Raw genomic sequence first — 18246 nt, forward strand, 5'->3', positions numbered from 1 at the left:
GATTTTTAAATGTATAGAGAGGTTTGATCTTTTTACTTACCACATTTCACAAGGGACACTAATAATAATAATAATTAAGCTGATGATTATACTAAAAATAATAGTTATAGTTACCAGTAATTGAGAGTGTACTATGTGCTAAGCTCTTTTACATTCATTATTCATTATTGTATTACAACAGTCCTGCAAGATGAATGTTAATAACTTCATTTTACAAATATGGAAGCTAAACCTATGAGATTTACATAAGTTCTCAAAGCTAGTAGCAGCTGAGGCAGGATTTAGACGTAGGACTGCTTGATCCAAAGCATGCTCTATGTCACACAGAAAATGTTACCTTAATTTTATAGATTTTATAGATATATGATGTATCCTGAGTTATGTCAGATAAGTTATGCTTAAATATTTTAAGATATCTTAGTGAATTAACCAATTTTTTTAGGATCACAGCTCCTATTTTATAGTAATCATAATAAAATTTATTTAGTGTGATATAGCATTAATTACTCTAAGTGTAATAAAGCAGAGTATTATGTCAGTATTTGCAGTGAATTTGAAGCAATTAAAGAGCATGCATTAAAAGTCCCTGAGACAACAGAAGAGATGATGGAGCTCATATCTTATGTAGAAAAAGCCCGGACTGTAAGAATTCATGAGTTGGTTTCACGGATCAAGGTAAGAATTTTTAAATTTACATATTTTAAAATATTTTTTTCATTGTGAAATATGGTAAACATATTGGAAGTGTATAAAACATATAGTTAAACAAAGTTATAAAGTGAACACTTATGTTGCCACCAACAAGGTCAAGAAATAGGATATTGCCAGCACCCTAGAAACACTCTGTGTATGACTATCTGACCATAACTACTTCCCTTCCTTTACGTCCTAGAGGTGTCGACTTGGTTTCTACAGTAATCTTTTTTATTTTTCTTTAGTTCCACCATGTGTGCATCCTTAACAAAGGTTTAAAAAAATATTTTTTTTATAGTTTCTACATTTAGTAGTACATGTGCTTATACTCTCCCCACCACAAGGTTATATACCTATTCACCTATATTGTACTCTAATTTTTGTTTAAAAATGTGAAATGTAGGGACTTCCCTGGCGATCCAGTGGTTAAGACGCCGGCACTTTCACCACAGGGGGCATGGGTTTGATCCCAGGTCAGGGAAACTAAGATGTCACATGCCACACGGCACGGCCTAAAGGGGAAAAAAAAAAAAGTAAAACACACGAAAAATTGCATAAAACATAAATTTACAATTTAAAATGCTATAAAGTAAACATCCAGTAATTATCATCCAGGGAAAGAAATAGAACCTAGTCAACACCCTAGAAGCCCATTACAATCTCCTGTCTTTTTCTGGATGTGAACACTATCCTGACTTTTATAGTAGTTATTTCCTGCTCTTCTTTGTAGTTTTACCATCTAAATATGCATTCCTAATCAATATAGCTAATTTTTGTTTCATTTTGATCTTTAAATAGAATCATACTATTTCTATTCTTTTGTGTCTTGTCAACATTATGTTAGTAATGTCATTGTTCCTTAACTTTCATTTATTTTCATTGATGTCTGATATTCATATTATATAACCATAGAATAATTTATTATTTAAATTTTACTGTTCTGGATAGTTGGGTTGTTTCTACTTTTGCTACTAAAAGCAATGCTTCTGGGAACATTTCTGTATGTGTACGCTGGTGCGTATATTCATGCATTTCTTCCAGGTGTTATAAGTTATACTTATTTTCACCTTTACTAGCTAAGGCAAAACTCTTTTCTAAAGTAGTTCCAATTTTATACTCCTATCAGCAGTGTTTAAGAGTCCTGTTGTTTTATATCCTTATCCATACCTGCTATTGTGAGATATTTAAAATTTTGCCAGTCTGTTGGGTGGAGGTTACTGTATTTTTAATTTGCATTTTCCTGAAAACAAATGAACTGGACATTTTTCATATGCTTATTGACCATTTGGAGCTCCTCTTTTGTGAAATACTAGTATTTGTTTTTTTAAAAGATTAAAAGAAAATTTTATTTTAAAATTTTTATTTATCTATTTATTTATATTTAAAATTGGAGTATAGTTGATGTACAATATTATATAAGTTACAGGTGTACAATATAGTGATGTGCAATTTTTAAAGGTTATGTTCCATTTATAGTTATAAAATATTGGCTCTATTTCCTGTGTTATACAATATATCCTTGTGGCTTATTTTATGCATAATAGTTTGTACCTCTTAATCCCATACCCCTATAATGCCTCTCCCTCTCCCCCCTCCCCACTGGTAACCACTGGTTTGTTCTCTAAATCTGTGAATCTGTTCCTTTTTTTGTTATATTCACTAGTTGTAGTTTTTAGATTCCACATATAAGTGATATCATTCAGTATTTTTCTTTCTCCATCTGGCTTTCTTTCTCTCTATTTCACTTAGCATAATACCCTCCAAGTCCATCCATATTGTTACAAATGGGAAAATTTCATTCTTTTTTATGGCTGTGTAGTATTTCACTCCAGTACATGTCTTTTACCTATTTTTCTTTTGGGTTGTGTGTCCTTTTCTAATTTATTTATAGTAGTTTTTAAAAAAATTGTGATAAGATATACATAACATAAGTTTACCATCTTTACCATTTTTAAGTGTATATTTCAGTGTAGTAGTTTTGAATATATTATTGATAAATATCCTTTCCTTCACTCTGTAATTTATTTCAGTTTTTAGTGGTGTTTTGATGAATGGAAGTTCTTAATTTTAATGTAGTCAAATGGAGCAATTTTTTTTTTTTTTTCAGCTAGTGCTTTCTATGTCTTGTTTAAGAAATCCTTTCTTAAATCCTTTCATCAAGATTTTTTTCTTGTGTCCTTTTCTGGAAGCTGTTTAGTTTTGCCTTTCAGGTTTAGATTTTCAGTCTTCCTGAATTTTATTTCTGTGAATGATGTGAGGTCCTATTTAATTACTTTTTCATATGCATGAGCAGTTACATATTTATTGAAGAGACTATACTTTCCCCACTGCTCTGCAGTGCCACCTCTATTATATATCAAGTGTCCCTATATGTGCAGATCTGTTTTAAGACATTCTTCTGTTTTATTGGCCTTTTGTCTATTCTTGTATCAATACCACACTGACTTAATTACAACAGCTTAATTGTAATAGCAATAATAATTCTTGATACCCGGTAGAGCATGTCCTCCCACTCTATTCTTCATCAAGTTTCTTGTTTGTTCTTGGCTATTAGTATTTTCGTATAAATTTTAGAATTAGATGATCACAGCCCATAAAATAACATTTTGGGATTTTCATTGAGATTGCATACAATTGATAATAAATGTAGAGAATTAGCATCTTTCCAATATAAATTTTAGAACCAGTTTTTCACATTCCGCAAAAATCTGTTGGAATTTTGATTAGAAATGCATTAAATAGATGGAGAGAATCAGTACATACACTGTGGAGTCTTCCAGTTCATGATATATCTTTTATTCATTTACCTCTTCTTTAACATCTCAATATTTTATAATTTTCTCTGTAGAGGTCGTGCACATCTTTTGTTAGTTATATTTCCAGGTACTTGATATCTTTTAATGTTATATTAAATTATATCTTAAATTTTTCATCTTATCTTAGTTATTTGAATACAAAAATACAATTAACATATTAATAGACTTAAAAAATAGTTTTAGGTTTACAAAAAAACCTAGTAGATAGTACAGAGAACTCCCATATTACACATACATCCTCACACACTCAGTTTTCTCATTATTAACATCTTACACTAATATGGTACATTTGTTATAATTAATAAAACAATATTGATATATTATTAACTAAAGTCCATAGTTTATTCAGATTTCCTTAGTTTTTACTGAAAGCCCTTTTTCTATCTCAGGAACTCATCTGAGATACCACATTATATCTAGTTGTCATGTCTCCTTAGGCTTCTCTTGGCTCTGAGAGTTTCTTAGATTTTTCCTTGCTTTTGATGTTCTTGATGGTTTTGAGAAGTAGGAATTTGTCTGATATTTTTCTCATGATTAGAATGGGGTAGTCGGTTTTTTGGAGGAGAATCACAAGGGAAAAGTGCCATTTTCATCACATCATCTCAAGGATACATATTATCAACATGGCATTTGATGTTGAGCTTGATCACCAGGCAGAAGTAGTGTTTATCATGTCTCTCCACTCTTTTCTCCCCCTTTCCATACTGTCTTCTTTGGAAGGAAGTCACTGTATGCATCCACACTTAAGAACTGGGGAGTTGTGCTTTCCTCCTTTGGAGTAGAGTAGCTACATTATTTATTTGGAATTATTCTGCATAGGAGACTTGTTTCTTCTCCCCTGCTTATTAATTTATTCAATCATTTATTTATATGAACTTATGGATATTTATTTTATACTTTGACTATAATATAATGTAAAATTTATTTTTATATGCAAAGTAATAGCTACACTAAATTTTTTCTTAATGAAAAAGTTTTATTTAAATATCTTAACTTTAAAATATATATATATATATATATATATTTTTTTTTTTTTTTTTTTTGCGGTCGTGGGCCTCTCACTGCTGTGGCCTCTCTCGTTGTGGAGCGCAGGCTCAGCGGCCATGGCTCACGGGCCCAGCTGCTCCGCGGCATGTGGGATCCTCCCGTACTGGGGCACGAACCCACGTCCCCTGCATCGGCAGGCGGACTCTCAAACATTGCGCCACCAGGGAAGCCCTATATGGTTTTTTTTCTCTTTTAAATTTTAACAGTTTATCCGAAGATTCTTTTGGAATGTCTACATATACTATTTTATAACTAGTAGTTAATGACAGTTTTGGTTTTGTCCTTATCAAACATTACATATTTCCAAAACTTTATTTTCTTTGCTACAATGGACTGGTTAGGATCTTTAGTACAATGTTGAATAGAAGTCATCTTGATCCCAATCTCAAAGGGAAAGTCTTCAAGATTTCACTATTAAGTATGAAATTTGCTATAGGTTTTTTTTTATAGGTTCCCTTATCAGATTAGTAAATTCTCTTCTATGGGAGGGTGGGGAGGATACATTGGGAGATTGGGATTGACATATGCACACTACTATATATAAAATAGATAACTAATAAGAACCTACTGTATAGCACAGGGAACTCTACTCAATACTCTGCAATGACCTATATGGGAATGGGATCTAAACAAGAGTGGATATATATATATATATATGTATAACTGATTCACTTTGCTGTACAGCAGAAACTAACAAAATTTTATAAATCAACTATACTCCAATAAAAATTAAGTGAAAAACATTACTGTGAATGCATATTGAATTTTATCTTTTTTTTTTTGCATCTATTGGGGTGATCTTATGCTTTTTCTCCTTTAATCTATTAATATAATTGATTACATGAATCAGGTTTTATTAGGTTAATTTCTACATGCAACATAATACATATATGATGCATTCTGCATATTATATATTTTATACATATACAGCAAATATGTAAGCTATAGAGGGTAAAGATATACAACTTCTCTATTAAAGTAAATCTATTGGTTTTAAAGGTTTTTGTTTTGTCTTTGCCATTCACCCCTAAACTCTTTCTAGACAATTGCTATATGCTAATGGTAGGCAAAAAAAGTGGAACTGCCACTGAAGATGCAAAACAAAATAAAAGATGCTAAAATCTTTGTCAACAAAGATTCAAAAATTAAATACATACGAATAAAAAATGTAAAATCTTTTAAAAGAAAATGTTTAAAGGGTTGCAGAACAAAAGCTGCATATTTGATCATCATTTTCAGTCATCTACATGGAGACTCAAGAGTACCTTTCTGTTAAGTCAACTGCAAGTGAAAACTTTTTAAAAGCTTTATTTCTGGTATAAAAATCTGCAATTGTGTGGTATGAAGCCAAATAAATAACCCTACAGTTATTGAAATACCCATGTGGTTTAGGTAATATGAAATATCAGTTAATAATCTGAGTCAGATTGAAATTTGAAAGAGTATTAAAAATTGTTATTGCTTCTCTTTTTCATAATGCTTTAGATTTTCTATATGGTTTAATATATCTGGAGTTTTTTCTGTAGGAATCCAAACGCCGGATGAGTTACTTTTTAGATGTATTTCTATTTCCTCCAGAAGACTTAGCTTTAAATTCAGCTGTCCTTATGTGGCCTTGGAAAATTAATCCCATCTTTGATGAAAATGATGAGGTGAATATATTTTTCAATATGTATTTTTGTATTATGATATTTTAAGCACAATGTTCATTTAATTTTCATACATACTTGCCATCTACCTTTAAAAAGTATCTTCATGTGTCAGTATGATTTTGGGGGGTTAGCAACATTTATGGCCCTGCAGGCTTAGGCTTAACCCACAAGGTTGTAAAAAATGGGACTGACATTAAAAAAGTCAGAACTATTTACAAATTAATAATAATAATTGTAAGCTCTGTGCTATTAAATCATTTAATACTCACAAAAATCCCAGGTGCTCCAATTTTCCCCATTTCATAGATGAGAAAAATGAGTTTCAGAGAAGTTAAGTAACTTTCCCAGGAAGCAGTAGCAGATTCAGGATTTTATATAAGACTGAATGTAGTTCAGATTTTGAAAAAGTCCTAATGTAAACTAGTTTCTCCTAAATTGGGAAGTGAGATGGTATAGTGGTAATGAAAAGCATGGACTTCAGTTAGATAAGCCAGAGTTCTGACATTGGACATGCCTCTTAACCTCTATATGCTTAAATTTCTTCTGAAATGAGGATACTAATACTTGTAGGTAGAGTGTTTAATAAATCTTGACATAACAAGTGCTCAATATATGGTAGCTTTTATTATTTTCCCAGAATCTGTTAAATAGTTAAAGTATCTATTTAATACATAAGAATTGTTACAGTCACTTCGGAGATATAGGAAAGTTTTTCTGTGCGGTTTTGTGGTTTATTATTCTTTTCATTTTTATATCAGTCAATGTTTTATTTTTGTACAATGTTTTATTTTTACTTCGCTGATGTTTTTTGTTACTGTATAAAGCATTCGGATTTCTGATTTGATAATTCTTCGCTTTGTAACAAAATAGTTAACATGATTAATTTTTTTTAAAGCTCCTTGAGAATGTTAAACATAAAAAAGAAAATGAGCTAATAGCAAAGAGAGAGAAACTGATTTTGGAAATAGAAAAGGAATCACGCCGCATGGAAGAGTTTGCAGAATTTGCAGAACTGGACCTCATGCAGCAGGTCTGGTAAATATAGACAGTAGTTATGGCAGGCTGGTAGATTAATACAGGACATGTTTCTATAATATAGAAAAACCTGTGCTTACTAAGGCAAACAGAGGCCTGACTCTTAGGCCTGGGACTGCTGCTAATTATGTAATCTTTTTTGTGATTTAGTTTTCTATTTGTAAGGTAGACATAACCATACCTTTTGCTTTGTGTCATGGTAATGTTGTGAAGTTGATGTTTAAAGTTGCTATATAAATGCAAGGACATAGCCTATGCAGTATTATAGAATTTTATTTTTATAACATTTCTTGGGTATTTCTTGAAATAAAAAATTATTTGCTTTCAGTATGTGACAGATGTAAGACAACTACAAAAACGTATTCAGGAATCTGAAGAAGAAGTTCAATTTATTAATAAAGAAGAGGAACTTTTCAGATGGGAGCTGACAAAATATCCTGAACTGGATAAATTAAAAGTTGACATTGAGCCTTATCAGAAGTTTTTTAATCTAGTTTTGAAGTGGCAACGAACAGAAAAACGGTAATTTCTGGTAATGTAAAAAAAATTAAGCAAAGATAAAAAAAGATTTATAAAATGTACATTCATGGGCTTCCCTGGTGGCGCAGTGGTTGAGAATCCGCCTGCCGATGCAGGGGACACGGGTTCATGCCTCGGTCTGGGAAAATCCCACATGCCGCGGAGCAGCTGGGCCCATGAGCCATGGCTGCTGAGCCTGCGTGTCCGGAGCCTGTGCTCCGCAACGGGAGAGGCCACAACAGTGAGAGGCCCGCGTACGACAAAAAAAAAAATGTACATTCATTTTTGTTGTTGTTGTTGGCTAGGTGTTTAAAAAGTAGGATTTATCTGTCCATTTGAAAGAAAAACTAAATATTATATAGGAGAAGCATCAAATGTTGCTAAGGCGCCACCTAGCCTTACTAATATAATATCTAAAGTCTCACTGGGTTTTCCAGAGGTGATTCAATTTTTAATTCAATTAATTCATTTGACTCATTCATTTGACGCTAAGAATTAGAAGTTTGGAGTCAAATCATCATTTTATTTGGATACTGTTAGTTGTCCGTTTACAGTCTGATTCATATTTTTGTACATGCAGCATAGCTGAAATTGTGGTTTTAGTATTGTCTGTCATCATTCTATCTGTGTGACTGAGAAAAACTGTTAATTGCTCTTGTTCTCAGTTGTTTCTATTATAAAATGAAGGGCCTAGCCTAAAGAATCTCTAAGGACTTTTCTCACACCAGAAGTCTCTGACTTTAATATTTTTTAAATTAAAATATTCTATTTTTTTCACTTAATATTAATTCTGTTTTTAATAATTCTTCCTTAGTCTTTTTTTAAAATAAATATATTTATTTGGTTTTTTTGCGGTACGCGGGCCTCTCACTGTTGTGGCCTCTCCCATTGCGGAGCACAGGCTCCGGACGCGCAGGCTCAGCGGCCATGGCTCACGGGCCCAGCCGCTCTGCGGCATGTGGGATCTTCCCAGACCAAGGCACGAACCCGTGTCCCCTGCATAGGCAGGCGGACTCTCAACCACTGCGCCACCAGGGAAGCCCTATTTGTTTATTTTTGGCTGCGTTGGGTCTTTGTTACTGCACGCGGGCTTTTTCTAGTTGCGGCGAGCGGGGGCTACTCTCCGTTGTGATGCGCGGGCTTCTCACTGCAGCGGCTTCTCTTGTGGAGCACGGGCTCTAGGCGCGCGGGCTTCAGTAGTTGTGGCTCGTGGGCTCTAGAGCACAGATTCAGTAGTTGTGGCGCACAGGCTTAATTGCTCCACGGCATGTGGGATCTTCCTGGACCAGGGGTCAAACCTGTGTCCCCTGCATTGGCAGGCAGATTCCTAACCACTGCGCCACGAGGGAAGCCCCACTGAGTTTAATATTACTTTTTCTTTCAATTCAGGTGGATGGATGGAGGGTTTTTGGACCTTAATGGGGAAAGCATGGAAGCTGATGTAGATGAATTTTCCAGAGAAATTTTTAAGACTCTGAAATTTTTCCAAACAAAGCATAAGAAGGAATTACAAGAAAAAAGAAAGACAGCAAAAAGACGATCTCTGGGAGAAGAGAAACTTGAAGAAGAACCGAAAGAGAATCCTACTATTACTATGTGCACTGCAGTAATGGAGCAGATAAAAGTTATTAAGGTATAAACACATTTAATGATATTTTTAGAAGCCCTGGTAGAGTTGTTTGCATCAAGTGCTAGTGAAGAGAAATGGAAAAACTGGAAAGAAAAACCAAAGCTGAATCCAGAAAACTTGATCTATTTCTCAATACATGCTTCATTCTTTCCTGATGATGTCATCGAAATCACTCCCTTCATAGAACAATCCTTAACAAATAGAAAAGACTATAATGACCAGTTACAATTATTTGAAGAGGGTAAAAAATTACTAGAATGAACAAGTTAGCCTATACTATGGGCAGCAACCCAGGGTACCAATTAGCTGAGAAAGGTTTGGAGTTACACTACCTAGGTTTATATCACAATTCTGTGCTTGGTAATGGCAATATGCCACTTGTGTAAGATATTTAACTTCTCATGCCTCAGTCACCTCACTTATAAATAGAGGATAATAACAGTTTTTGTGACAGTAAATAATACATCTAAGTTCCCAAGGCAGTACTGGCAGTGGGTCTAGTGGTAGTGCCAAGTGTCCACTGTCGGCATGCTCAGAGTGCAAACTGTTTTTCAACATTGTTCCTGTCTGTGTCTAGCACTCTCAGATATTCTATAAGCTGCCTGAAAAAATTTTTTAAGTAACTACTTAAAATTTTTTTCAATCTTTAATAAATTTGCATGGTTTAAAAATATGAAAAGATATACCTGAACGGTCTCCTTGCTGTGTTTCTCACCTGTTATTAGGTTATCAATGTTACTACTTTCTGTTGTATACTTCAGAGTTTTTTTACATGTATAACAATGTGAATATATATTCTAATCCTTCCATCTTTTCACATAAAAATAGCATACTGAAAAAAATTTTATATATTTTTAATATTTATATTATTTCCCTCTTTTGTTTTAATTTATCTTGGAGACCTTTTCTTATTGTATATAGAGTTTTTTCATTCTTTTTTACGCCTATAAATATTATATATTGGTGTAAAATTTCTGTGTGTGACTGTAAAGTAAATTGCCAAAGAGTAAATTCCAGGTTAAAACCTACAGTTGAATTACCTTCTGTATGGGTTTTACCAGTATGTACTCTCACCAACCTTGACAACAGAATATCATCAAACTTGGGTGTTTGTTAATCTGATAGAAGAATTTCATTTTTCTTATTACATAAAATGTTAAGCCTAAATTAATATATTTAAGAATATTTTGTATTTCTTTGCCTGTGAACTATTTGGTCTTCTTGTCTATTTTTAAATTGAATTGATGTTCTTTTTCTTACTGATTTCTAGTCCTAGAAACAGGACTAGGGAGGTTAGGCTTTGTATGTTAATATCAATAGTATGTTAATATTTTATAGAAGATTTTTGAGATTGTGTTCAGAAGCAATGTTGGTCTTCATTTTCTTTTCTTGTAATATCTTTGTCAGGTTTTGCTATCAGGATTTTGTTGGCCTTATGAAACAAATGGGAAGTTTTATCTCTATTTTCCAAAAGAGTTTTGTATAAAATTGTTATTATCTCTTTCTTAAATATTTTAGAGAAACGTTTGCTAGTGAAACCATTGACCTGCAGCTTCATGGGAAGGATTTTGAAAACAGTTTTAATTTTTAAAATAGATATAGGAATATTCAGATTTGTGTTAATTTTGTGTCAATTTTGGTAATTGAATTTTTCAAGGAATTTTTCCATTTTCTGAAGTTGTTAAATTTATTGCCATAAAGTTGCTCATAATATTTATTTGTTATCTTTTAATGTTGGTGGAATCTGTAGGGATAACTCCATTTTCATTCCAAATATTAATAATTTTAATTTTCTCTCTTTTTTCTTAATCAGCCTAGTTAGGGATTTAGTTATAGTTTATTGTTAACATTTAAGCCTTTGGTCATTTTTTAATTTATCTAAATGATATTCCTCCTTTCCTTTCTTATCAGCACCATCCATTATTCCTATCTTCATAGCAGTGCATCATCATGTACTCTGAAAGTCATCTTGAGATGAAAGATAAACAAAGTGTCCCATGCCACTACTAGTATCACTAAATTTTTTCCTTGCTATTTTCTTTTCTTTTCTTTCCTTTTTTTGGCCACAACATGTGGAATCTTAGTTCCCTAACCAGGGATAGAACCCATGCCCTCTGCAGTGGAAACACAGAGTCCTAACCACTGACTGACAGGGTATTCCCATCCTTGCTCTTCTCTTCTTATTCTTTTTAGCCTCTTAATGTTGGAAAGTCTTAGGGCTAAGTCATTGGTCCTTTTCTTTCTCTACCCTCACTGTCTTGATGATTTCATCAATCTTATCAATCAATCTCATCAAAAATATAGGTGACTTTAAATACCATCTATATGCTAGCAACTCCCAAATGTTTAACTCCAGTCCAGACCTTTCTTCCAAACCCAAGATTCATATCTATAACTTCCTACTTGTAATCTTCCCTTGGATGTCCAATACACATGGCAAACGCAAAATTCATTTTTCCCAGTGACACCAATCTGGTCCAACTTACATCTTCTTTTAAATGGATTTCTACAAAAAGGTCCTGTTGGGACTCCCTGCTTCTACCTTTGCCCCAATCCCTACCCCATTATCTATTTAAAATATAGTGACTAGGGACTTCCCTGGTGGCGCAGTGGTTGGGAGTCTGCCTGCCACTGCGGAAGACGTGGGTTCGAGCCCTGGTCCGGAAGGATCCCACATGCTGCGGAGCAGCTGGGCCCGTGCACCACAACTACTGAGCCTGCTGCCTAGAGCCCGTGCTCCACAACAAAAGAAGCCACTGCAGTGAGGGGCCCGTGTACCACTGCAGCAGCAAAGACCCAACACAGCCAAAAATAAATAAATAAGTAAATAAAAATTTAAATTTTATATATATATATATATATAGCAACTAGAGTAAACTTAAGTCTATGGTTCTCCAATTTTAAAAAATTTACCTTATTAATTATTATTTACAAAAAAATGAAAACGTGACTGTCATACAAAAATAAAAATGAACATGTGTCAAATATTTTATTCTATTTATTAATTAATGGGAGAACCATTGAGGTGGTAAGCCTGGTTCAAAGAGCATTTGAGGGGCTGAGTATTTATACACAATTTAGTAAAGGAATACTAGCAAAAGATTGCTAGTATTGATATAAGGCTGGTTAATGTCACACAGGACAATAAGCTGTAATGTTTGGAATTATCCTTCTTATTATACAGAAATTACTTGCATTTCTACTGGTCAAATCTACAAGTTAACATGTAACTTCTCAGTCTGGGACTTTAAGTAGTAAACAGTGAGTTGAACAAAATACACTCTTTAAACAGTTAAATTTTCCTTAGGTGGCCCTATACCCCATATGGCATTGAAAGGACATACCACCTCCCTCTTTTTCCCCAAGTTTTAAAATAATTTTTATTAACATCTGCTGTAAAACCCAAAATTTGGGGAAACAGTGCTCTATAATATGGTACTGGAAACAAAGTCATTGCTGGGTAATGTTGGTTGTTTGCTTTCTTTTTAAAAATTATTTTATTTTATTTTATTTTTTTATATGGCAGTTTCTTATTACTTATCTATTTTATACATATCAGTGTATATATGTCAATCCCAATCTCCCAGTTCATCCCACCACTCCCCCTTCCTCCCCTTGGTGTCCATACGTTTGTTCTCTACATCTCTGTCTCTAGATTCTGCCTTGCAAACCAGTTCATTTGTACCATTTTTCTAGAATCCACATATATGTGTTAATACACAATATTTGTTTTTTGCTTTCTGACTTACTTCACTCTGTATGATAGTCTCTAGGTCCATCCACGTCTCTACAAATAACCCAATTTTGTTCCTTTTTATGGCTGAGTAATATTCCATTGTATATATGTACCACATCTTCTTTATCCATTTGTCTGTCGATGGGCATTTAGGTTGCTTCCGTGTCCTGGCTATTGTAAATAGTGCTGCAATGAGCATTGGGTTGCATGTGTCTTTTTGAATTATGGTTTTCTCAGGGTATATGCCCAGTAGTGGGATTGCTGGGTCATATGGTAATTCTATTTTTAGGTTTTTAAGGAACTTCAACACTGTTCTCCATAGTGGCTGTATCAATTTATATTCCCACCAACAACGCAAGAGGGTTCTCTTTTCTCCACACCCTCTGTGGCATTTATCGTTTGTAGATTTTCTGCTGATGGCCATTCTGACTGGTGTGAGGTGATACCTCATTGTAGTTTTGATTTGTCTTGCTCTAATAATTAGTGATGTTGAGCAGCTTTTCATATGCCTCTTGGCCATCTGTATGTTTTCTTTGGAGAAAAGTCTATTTAGGCCTTCTACCCATTTTTTGATTGGGTTGTTTGTTTTTTAAATATTGAGCTGCATGAGCTGTTTATATATTTTGGAAATTAATCCTTTGTCCGTTGATTTGTTTGCAAATATTTTCTCCCATTCTGAGGGTTGCTTTTTCATCTTGTTTATAGTTTCCTTTGCTGTGCAAACGCTTTTAAGTTTCATTAGGTCCCATTTGTTTATTTTTGTTTTTATTTCCATTACTCTAGGAGGTGGATCAAAAAAGATCTTGCTGTGATTTATGTCAAAGAGTGTTCTTCCTGTGTTTTCCTCTAAGAGTTTTATAGTGTCCAGTCTTACATTTAGGTCTTTAATCCATTTTGAGTTTCTTTTTGGATATGGTGTTAGGGAGTGTTCTAATTTCATGCTTTTACATGTAGCTGTCCAGTTTTCCCAGCACAAGTTATTGAAGAGACTGTCTTTTCTCCATTGTATATCCTTGCCTCCTTTGTCATAAATTAGTTGACCATAAGTGTGTGGGTTATCTTTGGGCTTTCTATCCTGTTCCATTGATCTATATTTCTCTTTTTGTGCCAGTACCATACTGTCTTCATTACTGTAGATTTGTAGTACAGTCGGAAGTCAGGGAGTCTGATTCCTCCAGCTCCCTTTTTTTCCCCTCAATATTGCTTTGGCTATTTGGGGTCTTTTGTGTCTCCATAGAAATTAGAAGATTTTTTGTTCTAGTTGTGTAAAAAATGCCATTGATAATTTGATAGGGGTTGCATTGAATCTGTAGATTGCTTTGGGTAGTATAGTCAGTTTCACAATATTGATTCTTCCAATCCAAGAACATGGTATGTCTCTCCATCTGTTTGTGTCATCTTAGATTTCTTTCATCAGAGTCTTATGGTTTTCTGAGTACAGGTCTTTTACCTCCTTAGGTAGGTTTATTCCTAGGTATTTTATTCTTTTTGTCACAAAGGTGAATGGGATTGTTTCCTTAATTTCTCTTTCTGATCTTTTGTTGTTAATGTAGAGGAATGCAAGAGATTTCTCTGCATTAATTTTGTATCCTGCAACTTTATCAGATTCATTGATTAGCTCTGGTAGTTTTCTGGTGGCATCTTTAGGGTTATCTATGTATAGTATCATATCATTGGCTAACAGTGATCCAGTTTTACTTCTTCATTCCCAATTCGTGTTCCTTTTATTTCTTTTCTTCTCTGATTGTCGTGGCTAGGATTTCCAAATCCATGTTGAATAATAGTGGCGAGAGTGGACATCCTTGTCTTGTCCCTCATTGTAGAGGAAATGCTTTCAGTTTTTCACCATTGAGAATAATGTTTGCTGTGGGTTTGTCATATATGCCCTTTATTATGTTGAGGAAGGTTCCCTCTATGCCCACTTGCTGGAGAGTTTTTATCATAAATGGGTGTTGAGTTTTGTCAAAACCTTTTCCTGCCTCTGTTGAGATGATCATACGGTTTTTATTCTTCAATTTGTTAATATGGTGTATCACATTGATTGATTTGTGTATATTGAAGTATCCTTGCATCCCTGGGATAAATCCCACTTGATCATGATGTATGACCCTTTTTTTTAAACATCTTTATTGGAGTATAATTGCTTTACAGTGGTGTGTTAGTTTCTGCTTTATAACTAAGTGAATCAGCTATACATATGCATATATCCCCATATCTCTTCCCTCTTGTGTCTCCCTCCCACCCTCCGTATCCCACCCTCTAGGTGGTAACAAAGTATGGAGCTGATCTCCCTGTGCTATGTGGCTGCTTCCCACTAGCTGTTTTACATTTGGTAGTGTCTATAAGTCCATGCCACTCTCTCACTTCGTCCCAGCTTACCCTTCCCCCTCCCCACGTCCTCAAGTCCATTCTCTACGTCTGCATCTTTATTCCTGTCCTGCCCCTAGGTTCTTCAGAACCTTTTTAAATTTTTGCTAGATTCCATATATAAGTTTTAGCATATAGTATTTGTTTTTCTCTTTCTGACTTACTTCACTCTGTATGACAGACTCTAGGTCCATCCACCTCACTACAAATAACTCAGTTTCATTTCTTTTTATGGCTGAGTAATATTCCATTGTATATATGTGCCACATCTTCTTTACCCATTCATCTGTCCATGGACACTTAGGTTGCTTCTATGTCTATGGCTATTGTAAATAGAGCTGCAATGAATATTGTGGTACATGACTCTTTTTGAATTATGGTTTTCTCGGGGTATATGCCCAGTAGTGGGATTACTGCGTTGTATGGTAGTTCTATTTTGAGTTTTTTAAGGAACCTCCATACTGTTCTCCATAGTGGCTGTATCAATTTACATTCCCACCAACAGTGCAAGAGGGTTCCTTTTTCTCCACACCCTCTTCAGCATTTATTGTTTGTCGAATTTTTGATGATGGCCATTCTGACTGATATGAGGTGATACCTCATTGTAGTTTTGATTTGCATTTCTCTAATGATTAGTGATGTTGAGCATCCTTTCATGTGTTTGTTGGCAATCTGTATATCTTCTTGGGAGAAATGTCTATTTAGGTCTTCTGCCCATTTTTGGATTGGGTTGTTTGTTTTTTTTCATACTGAGCTGCATGAGCTGCTTGTAAATTTTGGAGATTAATCCTTTGCCAGTTGCTTCATTTGCAAATATTTTCTCCCATTCTGAGGGTTGTATTTTCATCTTGTTTATGGTTTCCTTTGCTGTGCAAAAGCTTTTAAGTTTCATTAGGTCTCATTTGTTTATTTTTGTTTTTATTTCCATTTTTCTAGGAGGTGATCAAAAAGGATCTTGCTATGATTTATGTCATAGAGTGCTCTGCCTATGTTTTCCTCTAAGAGTTTGATAGTGTCTGGCCTTACATTTAGGTCTTTAATCCATTTTGAGTTTATTTTTGTGTATGGTGTTAGAGAGTTTTCTAATTTCATTCTTTTCCATGTAGCTGTCCAGTTTTCCCAGCACCACTTATTGAAGAGACTGTCTTTCCTCCACTGTATACTCTTGCCTCCTTTATCAAAGATAAGGTGACCTTATGTGTGTGGGTTTATCTCTGGGCTTTATATCCTGTTCCATTGATCTATATTTCCGTTTTTGTGCCAGTACAATACTGTCTTGATTACTGTAGCTTTGTAGTATAATCTGAAGTCAGAGAGCCTGATTCTTCCAGCTCCATTTTTCCATCTCAAGATTGCTTTGGCTATTTGAGATCTTCTGTGTTTCCATACAAATTGTGAAGTTTTTTGTTCTACTTCTGTGAGAAATGCCATTGGTAGTTTGATAGGGATTGCATTGAATCTGAAGATTGCTTTGGGTAGTATAGTCATTTTCACAATGTTGATTTTTCCAGTCCAAGAACATGGTATATCTCTCCAACTGTTTGTAGCATCTTTAATTTCTTTCATCAGTGTCATAGTTTTCTGCATACAGGTCTTTTGTCTCCTTAGGTAGGTTTATTCCTAGATATTTTATTCTTTTTCTTGTAATGGTAAATGGGAGTGTTTTCTGAACTTCTCTTTTAGATTTTTCATCATTAGTGTATAGGAATGCAAGAGGTTTCTGTGCATTAATTTTGTATCCTGCTACTTTACCAAATACATTGATTAGCTCTAGTAGTTTTCTGGTAGCATCTTTAGGATTCTCTATGTATAGTATCATGTCATCTGCAAACAGTGACAGATTTACTTTGTCTTTTCTGATTTGGATTCCTTTTATTTCTTTTTGTACTCTGATTGCTGTGGCTAAAACTTCCAAAACTATGTTGAAGGATACTGGTGAGAGTGGACATCCTTTTCTTGTTCCTGATCTTAGAGGAAATGATTTCTTCAGTTTTTCACCATTGAGAACGATGTTGGCTATGGGTTTGTCATATATGGCCTTTATTATGTTGGGGTAAGTTCCCTCTATGCCTATTTTCTGGGGGGTTTTATCATAAATGGGTGTTGAATTTTGTCAAAAGCTTTTTCTGCATCTATTGAGATGATCACATTGTTTTTCTCCTTAGATTTGTTAAGATGGTTTATCACATTGATTGACTTGCATATATTGAAGAATCCTTGCATCCCTGGGATAAACCCCACTTGATCATGGTGTATGATCCTTTTAATGCATTGCTGGATTCTGTTTGCTAGTATTTTGGTCAGGATTTTTGCATCTATATTCATCAGTGATATTGGTCTGTAATTTTCTTTTTTTGTAGTGTTTTTGTCTGGTTTTCATATCAGGATGATGGTGGCCTCTTAGAATGAGTTTGGGAGTGTTCCTTCCTTTGCAATTTTTTGGAAGAGTTTGAAAAGGATGGGTGTTAGCTCTTCTCTAAATGTTTGATAGAATTCACCTGTGAAGCCATCTAGCCCTGGACTTCTGTTTGTTGGAAGATTTTTAATCACAGTTGCAATTTCATTACTTGTGATTGGTCTGTTCATATTTTCTATTTATTCCTGCTTCAGTCTTGGAGGGTTATACCTTTCTAAGAATTTGTCCATTTCTTCCAGGTTGTCCATTTTATTGGCATAGAGTTGCTTTTAGTAGTCTCTTAGGATGCTTTGTATTTCTGCAGTGTCTGTTGTAACTTCTCCTTTTTCATTTCT

The 18246-nt window shown here is 34.3% G+C and overlaps 1 protein-coding gene across 1 annotated transcript in view; it reads left to right on the forward strand.

Moving 5' to 3' along the window:
• Window positions 1-18246, forward strand: part of DNAH12 (dynein axonemal heavy chain 12) — a 218637-nt gene that overhangs the window by 57891 nt on the left and 142500 nt on the right. The window contains exons 14-18 of the mRNA XM_067043844.1: window positions 540-675; window positions 6083-6208; window positions 7104-7238; window positions 7572-7765; window positions 9152-9395. Coding sequence (XP_066899945.1) covers window positions 540-675; window positions 6083-6208; window positions 7104-7238; window positions 7572-7765; window positions 9152-9395 — 835 coding nt within the window. The remainder of the gene's footprint in view (window positions 1-539; window positions 676-6082; window positions 6209-7103; window positions 7239-7571; window positions 7766-9151; window positions 9396-18246) is intronic.

This window comes from Kogia breviceps, chromosome 10, assembly GCF_026419965.1.
Source record: "Kogia breviceps isolate mKogBre1 chromosome 10, mKogBre1 haplotype 1, whole genome shotgun sequence".
In the NCBI taxonomy this organism is placed as follows: Eukaryota; Metazoa; Chordata; class Mammalia; order Artiodactyla; family Physeteridae; genus Kogia; species Kogia breviceps.